This window comes from Micromys minutus (assembly GCF_963924665.1).
Source record: "Micromys minutus genome assembly, chromosome: 6".
NCBI lineage: Eukaryota > Metazoa > Chordata > Mammalia > Rodentia > Muridae > Micromys > Micromys minutus.
The window spans coordinates 58,027,807-58,040,898 of NC_137975.1; the positions used below are offsets into that span (position 1 = coordinate 58,027,807).

Genomic DNA, 13,092 nt, shown 5'->3' on the forward strand with positions numbered 1-13,092 from the left:
TGACACTGTCATTTTGACAGCCTAAATACAATGGTAGTCAGGTCTCATGAACAATTATCCCATGGGTACAAGGCAGATAGATGATCATGGTGTTTGCCACTTAGCTCTGGAGGTCACCTAGTGCCATTTCTTCTGTTCTCATCGAATTAAGATAGTTATGAAGAGACAAGGGAAGGGATATAGACCCAACTCTACCTTTTAATGCAAATGTAGAAAGTTTTAGAAGCAAATGTATGATGGGGAGTGTTCTCATAATCATCTTTAGAAACTACTCTGCCCTACTAGAGAAATACAATCTGTCTATATTAGGTTAGAGTTGTTATCCTTATTAGAATAGAGTATGTACACATGACAAATTGATGAGACAAAGTGGAGTCATGTCAAAGAGTGTTAATGTAATGCGGAGATTAAAAGTTTTGCTAAGAGGATAAGGTGAAAAAGGGTAAGACCAAATATATATATATATATATATATATATATATATATATATATATATATATATATATGTGTGTGTGTGTGTGTGTGTGTGTGTGTGTGTGTGTGTGTGTGTGTCTGTGTGTGTGTGTGTGTATGTATATGTATATGTACGTATGCTATGTACTGTTCTGTTGGGTGTTATGAAGTCACAAAACTGAGAAAACTATGGAGGTTGTAATTGGTAGAGTGCTCGCCTTACATGCAGGAATCCTGTAATCAATTCTTTAGTTCAACATTAGAGCAGACATGGCCGTGCACACCTGTAATTCCAGACCTCAAGGAGCAGAGACAGGAGGATAAAATGTTCCAGGTCTTTTTGGAATACCTGATACCTTGCCTACCAACACCAACCAGAAGCCTTCTTTGTTTTTCTAGACTAAGAAAGTGTAGAATTCGGTTAGAGTTAGGAAGAGGCCAGCAGTTAAAGTGAATGCAAGCCCTGACCGCCCCTCCCACCCTGCAGATGGGATCCGTGTGGGGAAGTACTGCTCACTCTTCCATCCAGAACAACTTGTGAATGGAAAGGAGGATGCTGCAAACAACTATGCGAGAGGTCGCTACTCTGTGGGTTCAGAGGTCATCGAGCTCGTTCTAGAAAGGATCCGAAAGCTGGCAAGTGGCTCCTCTTGGGTTATGGATGGGTCACGCTGGATACTTGTAATCTTGTAGCAGCATTCACCAGCCTTACTTGCTGCCATTTTCCCTCCCCAAGCTCTCACCCTGGGCCTCCTGTAGCTGCTTAAGGGGAGGCCTTAGTTACGTAGTTACATGGGAAGCCCTTACAGCTGATAGGTGGTGTCCCTTTACCTTTCCTCTATTGTTCCTGTGTGTTAGACACTTTCAAAGCTCTCTAAAATCTGTTCTTTTCCAATTGTCACCACTGCTGGTGAAGATGACAAGGGGCCGGGATTTTGTAAAGGTTATTTACTGGATTTTCTAATAGTTCTGTAAGGGTTGGAATCTGAAGATCCTTTGTTAGGTAAGTGGTTTGGTGTAACCATTGGTAGCATATTGCCTATCATGATATCCTGGATGTGTAACTTAAAAGGCACTTTATTGTGGAAGGGACTTTGTTTTGCTTCTGTATTTTTCTGACTTCCTTTTTTTTTATTATTGACAAAACCTTCAGATCATATGTAGATGAATTCGTGACAATGAGAAGTAGCCAAATATTTAAGCTTAATTTTATACACAGAGCCTCCCTTATCTGTCATGACTGGGAGCAGAACTACTTGGATGGGTATTTTCTCCAGGCTTAGAATATTTGCACACACACATGAATTTTAGGAGACCCAAGTCAAATGTAAAATTTATTTAAATTTCAAATACCCCTTACAGTCACAGGCTTCAGATGATTTTATGCAGTTCTTTTGGTGTGCCTATGTGTTGACTGCCACCCATTTCTATGAGCTCAGATACAGAATTTCCATTAGTAGCATCATGTAAGTACTCAAAAAGAAAGAAAAGAGAGGGTCTGGAGCATTGGGATTAGGACCACTTAAGCAGTAGTAAAACTCTAAAGACTTTCCTAACTCCAGGTGTAACATTCAGGTGTATTTCAAAGTAGCTGGGTTTGTTGTGTAGCTGATGTGGTTTAAAAAAGCCATTCTGAATCATTTTAAAGGGTTATTTTCTTGTATTTGTATACACAGGTGCATGTGGGAACCAGGGCACAAACTTGCCTGTCATTCCTCAGATATCATCTATCTTGTGGTTTGTTTTGAGACAAGGTCTCTTGTTGACCTGACCAGGATAAAACAGATAGTCATCAAGCCCTGTTGATCTGTCTGCCCCCACCACTTCAGTCCTGGGATTATAACCATTTGTCACTATGACTAGTTCTTTTCCCTCCTCCTCCTCCTCCTCCTCCTCCTTTTCCTTTTCCTCTCCCTCCTCCTTTTTCTCCTCCTCTTCTTCTCCCTCCCTTCCTCTCTCCCTCCCTTCCTTCCTCCCTCTCCCTCCTCCTTCCTCTTTCTAAAACAACATAGCTTCTGAAGATCAAACTCAGACCTGCATGCTTGTAAGGCAAGCTCTTTACTGATTGGACCTTTGCCCTAGCTTCCTTTCTGAGTCTTTCGTTCTTGGGAAGTTATGCTCTACCATTATCATCTAGATAACTGCCTGTCACCCTCCCCCAGGCAGAACAATGCAGTGGACTTCAGGGATTTTTGATTTACCGAAGCTTTGGAGGAGGCACGGGGTCTGGATTTACATCTCTCTTGATGGAGCGACTCTCTGTAGAGTACTGCAAGAAGACAAAATTGGAGTTCTCTGTCTATCCATCTCCTAGAATCTCCACGGCTGTGGTAGAACCGTACAATGCCATCCTCACCACTCACTCCACCATAGAATACTCAGACTGTGTCTTCATGGTGGACAATGAGGCTGTGTATGACATCTGCCACCACAAACTTGGTGTTGAACGTCCTTCCTATTCTAGTATTAACAGGCTGATTGCTCAGGTGCTGTCTTCCATTACTGCTTCACTGCGTTTTGAAGGACCTTTGAATGTGGACTTAATCGAATTCCAGACCAACCTAGTACCTTATCCACGAATACACTTCCCCATCACCACCCTTGCCCCCATCATCTCCACTGAAAAGGCATACCAAGAGCATCTCTCTGTGCCTGACATCACTGCTTCTTGCTTTGAGCTCTCCAACCAGTTGGTCAAGTGTGATCCCCGGCTTGGGAAGTACATGGCTTGCTGCTTACTATACAGAGGAGATGTCGTCCCCAAGGACGTAAATGAAGCAATTGCAGCCATGAAATCTAGGACCTCTGTTCAGTTTGTTGATTGGTGTCCAACTGGTTTCAAAGTGGGCATCAATTATCAGCCACCCACAGTAGTACCAGGAGGGGATCTAGCCAGGGTTCAGCGTGCTGTGTGTATGTTGAGCAACACCACGGCCATTGTAGAAGCCTGGGCCCGTCTAGACCACAAATTTGACCTCATGTATGCCAAGAAGGCATTTCTGCACTGGTACATCACAGAAGGCATGGAGATTGGGGAGTTTGTTGAGGCCAGGGAGGATCTGGCTGCTCTAGAAAAAGATTATGAAGAAGTGGGTCTGAGTTTCTGATGAAAAGATGACCATGCAAATGAATGCTAAGTTAAAGTCCCAGGCTTTGTTTCCTATATACCCAATGAATAAGAGAAAAGCAAAAATCAAATCGGCAAAGATCCAACATTCTGCATTAAATTAAATGTATTAACATCAACAATAAAATACTATTTTCTTGTGTACAGTAGAATTCACCTCAGCTAATTGAGAGCCTTCTGGGGATTGGAATCATTTGCACTACTGGGTCTCTTCTAGGTAGAGTTATTTTATATTGGTTCTTATGTCATAGTAAAAGTCTGGCTTTGTTCTTTGCCCTCTTCTGTTTTAAAGAAACAAAACACAGCATCAAGGGAGTATGGAACCTCAATGTCTCTGCTTTCCGTTTTCTGTTCTGAGGCAGAAAATACACAGATCATGAATGTTATTTTTCCATTATCTCTGAATTGCACATCAATTAAATTATAAATGCTCTCAGACTTTTTCTTTTTTCCAAGTGTGTGCTTTAAGTCCTTAAGTTTGCTTTTCAAACAAAAGAAGCAAGGCAGCAAACAAACCAACAAGAACACTGTGGGGCACGTTTAGAATTTGGGTATGAGTGTCCTGCATGCAAGAAATTACCTATTCCCTCTTCAGGTGTCCTGTCCTGGAGGAAGCTGTTTTTTTATTTTTCATGTGTGTATGTGGTATGTGTGTGTATGTGTGTATGCTTGTATGTCCTCAGGAGTATGGCATGTGGCCATGTCAAGTGCCAGCCAGAAGCTGATGACAAGTGTCTCAATCTCTTTATTTGCTGAGGCAGGGTCTCTCCATGGACCAATGAGCTTGTAGATTTGGCTAGTCTAGGCCAGTCTTTGCTCTTAGGCACTGGGATTACAGATGGGTAACCATGCCTTCTTTGAATTTGTGTGGAGACTAGAAGTCTGAATTCTGTTCTTTATACTCATTCGGCACCACCTTATCCCCTGGACTGTTTCCCCAACCTCAGAAGGCAGTAGTTTTTTAAAGCAGTAGTTCCTTTTATTATTGCTAGAAGAATGGATTAGACAAAAACAAATTAACAAGCATTCTGAAGCATAGTCCGGGGTTTAATGACCGGCTAATTTTTATTAAATATATAAATAAATATATACATGCTGTATTGTCTTCATACTAGACCAGAAGAGGGAACCGGATCCCATTACAGATGGTTGTGAGCCACCAGGAAGTTACTGGATATTGAACTCAGGACCTCTGGAAGAGCAGCCAGTGTTCTTAACCATTGAGCCATCTCTCTAGCCTGACTCGCTACTCTTTTATGCATAATGTATAAACTTCTGAAAATGGCAGGTAGAATCTTTCCCAACTCATACCAACTACAATTCCATGCCTATCTGCCATAGGGGTAATCATAAAACCAACCAAGAGAGTCTCTCCTCATTTTCCAGAATATTCTTGTCCTATGGCCAGTGATCCAGAGTTCATCTAGCTGCTCCCTGCAACCTTGGAATTCTACTGTCTTGAGTTTTTTTTTTTTTTTTTTTTGAATCGCCAGAGTAATTTGGAGCCTTCATTCACCCACACCCAGAATTTAGGGATAGCTGAACTATGGCTGCGGAATTTTTCTTTGTATTAAAATGTGGCATTAAATAGTAGTTGATGATTTTTCCCCCTTTGAATATCCTATATAGTGCTTCACAGTTTTGTTAACCCCACCCCCCTTTTTAAAGCTAAAGTTTATTACTTTTTAAAAATGTACCTTTGTTAGCTTTTTTTCTTTAGCCACTAGAGGGCAATTGTGAAGTACATTCGCTCTCACACAAAACATTTATAGATTTTATTTTAAAATTTAACTATGTAGTAATATTCAAGTGAAAACTGTTTCTTAAGTTTTAAAATAAACCTTGTGAATCCTACTATTTGTGAGTCTGGTTTTTCTTTTCTCATGTGTGTGTATGAGGTGTGTGTGCTTATGTGCTTATGTGCACTCTTATATGGGGAAACGTGTGTGTACAAGTGTATGTGCCCATGTGTGCACCAGTGTGCAAAGGCCAGATGCTAAACTGGTTGTGTGGCTTCCTTGATCACCCTCTTCATTGTTTGCTGAGGTAAGGTCTCTAAGATGAGCTCAGAGCTTGCTGATTTAGTGTGCTCTGTGAGCCCCGCCTTTCTTTTTCTGAATGTTGAGATTACAGGCAGCTGCTACACCTGTTCAGCCTTTCAGTGAGGCAATCTTACATACTTGTTGTTTTTTACAGGATCCACATATATTTTTGGTACTGTTTAATACTTCAATAAATGGTGTTAAACATTTGAGATTGAGTATGAATTTAGTATATTCCATTTCCTTTTAAGGACTGTAGTCGTTATGACAAACTTTTCCACAAACCCTTAGTAATAATTTTTAAATTTGAACTGTAAGTGCACTAATTACCCTTAAGTGTCCGAAGAACATTAATAAACTAGAAAAATCACTACTCAATATTATAAGCTTTAACTTATTTATGAAATGCTCATAATTCAATTGTGAGTTAAAGGGCTTAATGTAATTCTTCTGAGGCAGATGCTCTTAAAAATTGTAAACACTGTAGTTTATAGATGTACAACTTCTTTATAGCACAAGAAGCTTGCGACATCGTCATTTAATTCATCAATCACTTAAACACTATGTTTATCCTTAGTCTAGTTACTGGGGACACATCCCTGAACAACATAATCCTTGTTGCCACAGAGAGTAGACTAGTGAAGGTAGAGAGTGAAAGTAATAAACTGAATATTAAAGTCTGTTATAAGGCCAGCAAGATGAAGGGGATTGCAACCCCACAGGAAGAACAACAGGATCAACCAACCAGAGCCCCCCTCCCCCGCCCAGTGCTCCCAGAGACTAAACCACCTACCACAGAATACACATGGAGGGACCCAGAGTTCCAGCAACATATGTAGCAGAGGATGGCCTTATTAGGCGTCAATGAGAGCAAAGTCCTTGGACCTGTGAAGGCTCAATATGCCAGTGTAGGGGAATTCCAGGGTGGGGAGATGGGAGGGCCTGGGTGGGTGGGGAAACACTCTCACAGAGGCAGGGGGAGGGGGGTGGGATAGGGGATTCCAGAGGGAAAACCAGGAAAGGGGATAACATTTGAGATGTAAGTAAAGAAAACATCCAATTAAAAAAAAAAAAAAAAAAAAGAAGAAGAAGGTTGGCAAGATGGCTCAGCTGGTCAGGGTGTTTGCTGCCAAGCTCTATGACCTGAGTTTGAACCATGAAAACTTCATAGGGGAAGAAGAACATGGCTCTTGTACATTGTCCTCTAATGTTCACATTTGTGCTGTGGTATCACATGCTTGTGTGTGCACATGCGCACAATCAATACAATGTAATTTTCACATGAGTTAAGAGGCACAATAAGTGGATTCCACCCAACTGGCTGTTCTCAACACCTTCTCACTTGTCCAAGCTACCGGTGCAGGGTTCTGAGCCAGCCATGGTCTTCCAATATTCCCTATGACACAATTAACCAAAACCTACTCACGGAGGGGAGGCCTGAAACCTTTGTGCACTTCTGCATTGATCGGTAATTTCCTCCCACTTGACTGAAGAAAACCTAAGTGATCCTGCTGAAACAGTTACTCCTCAGAGGGCACATGGCCATTAGTAGAGAATGCCACAGTTTCTGAGTGTTCTCAAACACTGAGTGATATGTGAGTGAGTGTTCTCAAACACTGAGTGATATGTGAGGCTCCCTCACCGGATTGTTGACTTGCCCCTGCGTGTCTGTCTTACAGAATAATTCAAAATGGTATCTTAGGAAAGTGGTGAATTGTTATCTATCTAGAGCTCATGGACGTTCCCTGAACAGTGTTTAATGCTTGTGTACTCAAAGCTTCCTTCGTGTCACTTACTGATTACCATGGCTGCTAGAGTAGTTAAAAGCTCTTTCGTTATAGCGGAATTGCTATGCTCTTGTGCTTGATGAGGCTGTGCATTTGCTTTTCTCTGATTGGGGAGAAAATCAGGAGGACCAAGGGACTTCCTCAGGCAGTGATTGATGCTGTCCTCCAAAGTTAGCAGCTCAAAAGTGAACTGGGTGTTAGATAAAAGTGATGGTGGCCTTTGGTTATGGCCAGCCCTACCTCTCATGCATTAAAGGGATTATGGTTAATTTGTATAGAGGTACAATTTAATCCCAAGTCAGGATTTGTGTGTGCAGACAGACAGAACTGTTGACCGTGAGCTCCCTGAAAGGAAACCTCATGTTCTAACTAGTACTCTCAGAGATGAGTTTCAGATTTGGACAACTATTCTAGTTCATGAATTATCTGCCCATTTTCATCATCTGTAAACTCATGTGATGAGGACATACTATTAACTCCCCAGTTTATTTGAGGCTTTTTAAAAAATGCTTACAGATTTGCAACCCATTAAGCTTGTGGCTCTGTGAGGTGGAGGATGGGTAGTGTTTCTAGTGCTTGCAATGCTGATTAAGAGACAGAGTTCATGAGTAAATGAATGTGACTCTGCCACCCACAGCAAAGACACCTTGGTTATCATTTTAACGTCTCTGGTCTTCAATATCTGTCTCTAAAACTGAAAAAAACCCTACTACTGACCATTGAATATACTCATTAAAATCAACTATGATATTATTCATAGATACTTATCAGACTTTATTTCAGGAACACTAGTGACCTTACAAGATTTTCTTATGCACATACAATATGCAAAAAAATTCAATTTCCCTGTGCTTGGGGTATTAATCTAAGGATATAGGGCATGTAAAATTTAAAAATGTTTAAGGTTTAAGATTTCCTGCAATGCTTAAAAAAGAACGGCTTTTAAATTAAATAAGGTAAAACTTTATAATTTCGCTGCATATGGCCAAATTGTCTCTCTCTGACTTGCAGGAATGTTGGTGAATAATTCTGGACAGTGGCTGTTAAAATCACCAATGCAGTCAAACTCACAGACATTTACCCACATGAGAGATGAGAACATTATATGTGGACGTTGTAATAATGTAGCTGTTATGAAGTTGAACCTTTTCATAGCTCACTTGCCTTTCCACATGTATATGTGCTCATGTGATCTCTCATGCCCCTGTTTGCTTTTCTTTTAGATTTGTTCCTGTTAAGTTTACTTTTTAAAATTAGCTCTTTATATAGTTGACCAGAAAGCTGTGTACTTTTTGCATGAGTGGCAAACATTTCCCAAATTTGTTTTTATTTTATCTACATCTATCTATCTATCTATCTATCTATCTATCTATCTATCTTTTTTTCTCTTCATGTACTGGATTTTAATCAAGGGTCTTGCAAACAACTAGCCAAACATGGCATTGGCTTCTTTCCAGATTTGCCTCTGTTCATTCACTTGGTTTTTTGGCTTTCAGACAGCAGAAGTCCCCCCGTCCCAACTCCCCGTATCAGAGAGACATCAGGGTCTGCTGCAGTGCCCTGTACTGTATTGGGTAGATATGTGGATTCAAAGAGATTTCAGTGAAGGGGTAAGTACTTGCCACATGTGATGGTTGGAATTAGAATGGCTCACATGCTCATTTGTTTGAATACTTGCTTTCTTGTTAGTGGAACTGTTTTGGAAGGACTAGGGGGGAATGTCCTTATTGGAAAAGATTTGTTGCTGGAGGCAAGCTTTGAGGTTTCAAAACATGCCATTTTGCCATTCTAATCTGTGCCTTCTGGCTATGTCTCAAGATGTTAGCTCTCAGCTACTGCTCCAGTACCATGTTTTCCTTCCTGTTTACTGGCATGCTCCCCACTATGATGGTTATGAACTTTAACCTCCAAAACTGTAAGCACAAAATAAACACTTTCATAATTTGACATGACCATAGTGTCTTATCACAGCAACAAAAAGAAACTAGAACATCATGCAAGCTTAAGTACAAGTGTTTGGATAAAAATGTTGGGGGTAGGGGGCTGTGGTTGGTGGTTTTTCTATAATTCTGGGAGGGGAAGACAGAGGATCCTCAGATCAATCTAGATAACTACAGTATCTGAATCAGTGAGCTATGTGTTTAAGTAAGAGATCCTGTCTCAATGTATAAGTATGGGAGTTGGTTTTCTAGGAAGACAACTATATTAACCTCTACCTTACTATACACACGTGTGTGTGTGTGTGTGTGTGTGTGTGTGTGTGTGTGTGTGCATGTCCACACATATACGCATGCACACATGCACATACGGTGTGTTTGTGGGGAATCTGTGGCTCTATGCCTAGGGAGGTATTTGAAATGTTACAGTTTCCTGCTCTTCCATAGCCCTGATGTCCTCTCAGAAACAAATCCTAAATTATGCTCCTTTTGTGGGACTATTTTACAAAGATGGTTTGAGATGGAACCAGAAAAGCTGACCGACCCTCAGTCTTTCCTTTCCTCCTCAACAGATGCTTGGAGGGACTGGGAATTGAGCTGTCTGCAACATCCCTAATTAGCCTTTCCTGTTCTAAGATCAGAGTTTGATGGAAGAAAAGCAGAGACAAGCACAAGTTCGAGAAGCCACTGACTTTAATCCAGATGAGGAAGTAGGGGAGGTATTTGGTACATCTCAGTGTCTCTGCCGAGGCTCAGACCAATGTGGAATGAGGAGGGAGCCTGAAAGCTCTCTCTTCAGACATGGGACACCAGGGAGAAACTTGGAAAAGAGAGGGACTACATGAACTTGTCTGTTGCCACAGGGAACCAGAAAGAAGACACAGGATACGGGGAGAGACATTAACCTCCATTGTGGTCACAGGCTGAGCAATACTGCGCTTGAGTGGATATGTACAGAGAAGGTAAACCAAACCGGAAGCAAGAGAGGATCAGAGGGGCACAGCAATGGGGCAGCCTTCGAAAACAGACCGTCCTTTGAAACTCAAGGGCACGCCTTCTGTTTCCCTCACCCTCTACTCTGGGGCCCTTGTCTTGATGTGCCACCTTCCTGCCTGGCCTTTGTTTTACTTCCTTTTCCCAATCTGTGCCATGAGCTGAGCATTGGCAGCTGCCTTGGCTCGCAAATTCTTGGCCTTGTCGATATTGAAGAGGATGTTCATGATGTTAGTGGGAACGTCAAGGGACAGAGTGAACTTGGTGCCCCGGTCGTTTTTGGCCTTTTCTGGGTACAGCTTCCCTTTGTGCTGGGCTTGGGGTTGGTATCTGTAACGGATGCTTCCAGCTGCGTTTCCACCCAAAGCGCCTGAGAAAGTTCTTTTGTTCTTTATGTGCTTGTGTTCGTCCTCTTCTTCTCCAGAAGGCTGGCCAACGCTCTTCTTGCTCAGCGTGGGCACATCCTCCAGCTTGTTCTTCTTAACCTCAGACAGGGCTGTGTTGAGGCAGCTGAAGACTGGTCCAGCATTGTAGAACTTACGGGAGAGGCTTGTCTTTGGGCCCCCTAGGAGCAGTAGCACAAGTAGCAGGAAGTAAGTGGGCATCAGCATGGTTCCCTGTAGTAGGAAAGAAGGATGTGGAAACAGGAGTGAGAGGGACTTAGGTCTGAGGAGCACATGGGGTATATAATCCAAATAGAGTATTTTTTAACCATCTTCTGGGAGGTTTCTCAAAGTAGATCCCCAGACAAGCAGCATCAAATTTCTCCTGGAAATGGTTTCAACTGTAAACAAACCTCAGGTCTCTTTGACCAGCAAATCCAAATAAAGAGGCCAGCAATCTGTGTTTTTAACACACCCTTCTGATATTTCTGGATATGTACTAGATCCCATAGGCTTGCAGATTTGTATACTTGATCTCTAGATAGAGGTACCTTTGGGAAGTTCTGGAAACTCAGAAGGTAGAGAAAGTGACTCACTGAGGGATGGGGGGGATGTTTCTAGGAGGTATGTCACCTCTGGCTGCTTCTTGTCTGAATCCCCTCAGTCATGATGGAAGCTTCTCTCTTCTGCTGTCCCATGGTGAACTGAGATATCTGGGACCGTGAGCCAAAATAACCCTTTTTTCCCTGAAGTTGCCCATGTCCGGTATTGTGTCAGACAGAGCAAGGCAGAACAGTTAATCGTCTGTTAGTTCTGATAATCTCTACAGTCTGAGAATTTGCCAGTCTGGCGTTTCTAGCTTATTTAATTTAGCTTTGCTATTGGCCCCCAAAGCCAATAACACATGTACTAAGTAAATATGTGGCCACCTTCTTGGTCTTCAAAATTAGTCATCTGTGCTTGTCCTTTAGAACAGTTGGCAGAAGTGGGTGGGGGTCTGGGGGAAGGAGGGTGGTATGTATGGGAAAGCTAGGAGGAGTGGAGGGATGGGAAACTGTGTTGGGCATGCATTGTATGAAAGAAGAATCTATTTGCAATAAGAAAAATGCAAGAGTCTTAGGTAAATCAAACAGGGATTCTGCTGAGCATTTAGCAGGGAGAAAGGAGGTCTTGTTATCTGCAGATATGGTGTGTAGTGCCAGGGGACATGTTACCAGGAGACTGGGCTCTAAACTCTTCATAATGGTTACATGACCTTGGCTATGTCCTTTCCCAGCAGATGAATGGCCTCGAGGCAATCTCAGACTTCCCTAGGCTGTAAAAATAAACCCTACTCTTTAGCTCAGGTAGGTATGGAAATCATCATGTAGCCTGGGCTAGCCTCAAACTCCTGCTATAGACCTCCTGCCTCAGACTCCCAAGTACTGGGAAAATAAGCAAATGCCACCAGACCCAGATCAGACTGCATTTGTGCCTGAGTTCAGTTCTTTGAAAATAACCTCTAAGTGCTATGAACACTTCTCACACCCACATTCACACATATGCATTTATATAATACACACAGATGCATGCAACCACATGCACATAGGCATATACGCACATGCACACATATACACATATGAATATATAAGACTCCTTCACTCATTGTAGTTTCCTGTAAGAGTTCCTCCATTCCTGGATGTACACTGTAGCTGCCAACTTTCTCACCTTTTAAAGTAATTTATTTATTTGGTTCTTTGTTTAGCATCATAAACATTTGTTAAAAATATGAAATATTTTTTATCCAAAATATTTTATAGTATTTCATGTCAAAAATACACGAACCTTGCTTTAAAGAATTTGACTATATACACAGGCCGGCTGTGAGTGTGTCACAGGTTTTAGTGACAGCTCACACTTTGGAATTAGACAGAAATTGGCTCAGATTCCATCTGGTCCTTTGTCTGAAAGCCTCAGGCAGATTCCTTAGCCGTGTGAAATTCAGTGTCCTCACTGGGCAAACATGGTGACAATACTATCTCACAAAGGCTAAGTAATGAATTAAACTTAAACGGCCAATTCGTGAAAGTGTGTGCTCTAGCCACACACTCCCTTAGGCTGGTTCATCACAGAGCTTGTTAGACTGTAAGTGGGGGAATTCTAGGGCACACACAGTCTTGACATCCAAATCCTTCCTACACTGTGAGGCTCACTCCACTTTCTCTCCCAAGACTGCTGTGGCACAGCAGCAGGGACCAGCTTCGGCTTTTATATGAGAATCACAAATATTACTGAAAATGTAATGTATTTCGTATCCAAGTCCATCTTGGGACTGAACCTACCCCTACTGGTTGCTCCTTCAGTGTGAACTAAGCCCTGAATTTACAAGCC

The 13,092-nt window shown here is 42.0% G+C and overlaps 2 protein-coding genes across 2 annotated transcripts; one reads left to right on the forward strand and one right to left on the reverse strand.

The window, feature by feature from the left end:
- Window positions 1-2,699: 2,699 nt before the first annotated feature.
- Window positions 2,700-3,560, forward strand: TUBAL3 (tubulin alpha like 3; the record flags this gene model as incomplete). The annotated part of the gene is made up of 1 exon (XM_080917696.1): window positions 2,700-3,560. One exon carries the CDS (start codon window positions 2,700-2,702, stop codon window positions 3,558-3,560), a length of 861 nt encoding a protein of 286 aa, XP_080773822.1.
- Window positions 3,561-10,470: 6,910 nt separating this feature from the next.
- UCN3 (urocortin 3) lies at window positions 10,471-10,950 on the reverse strand (the record flags this gene model as incomplete). The annotated part of the gene is made up of 1 exon (XM_080917778.1): window positions 10,471-10,950. One exon carries the CDS (start codon window positions 10,948-10,950, stop codon window positions 10,471-10,473), a length of 480 nt encoding a protein of 159 aa, XP_080773904.1.
- Between the last annotated feature and the right edge of the window lie 2,142 nt (window positions 10,951-13,092).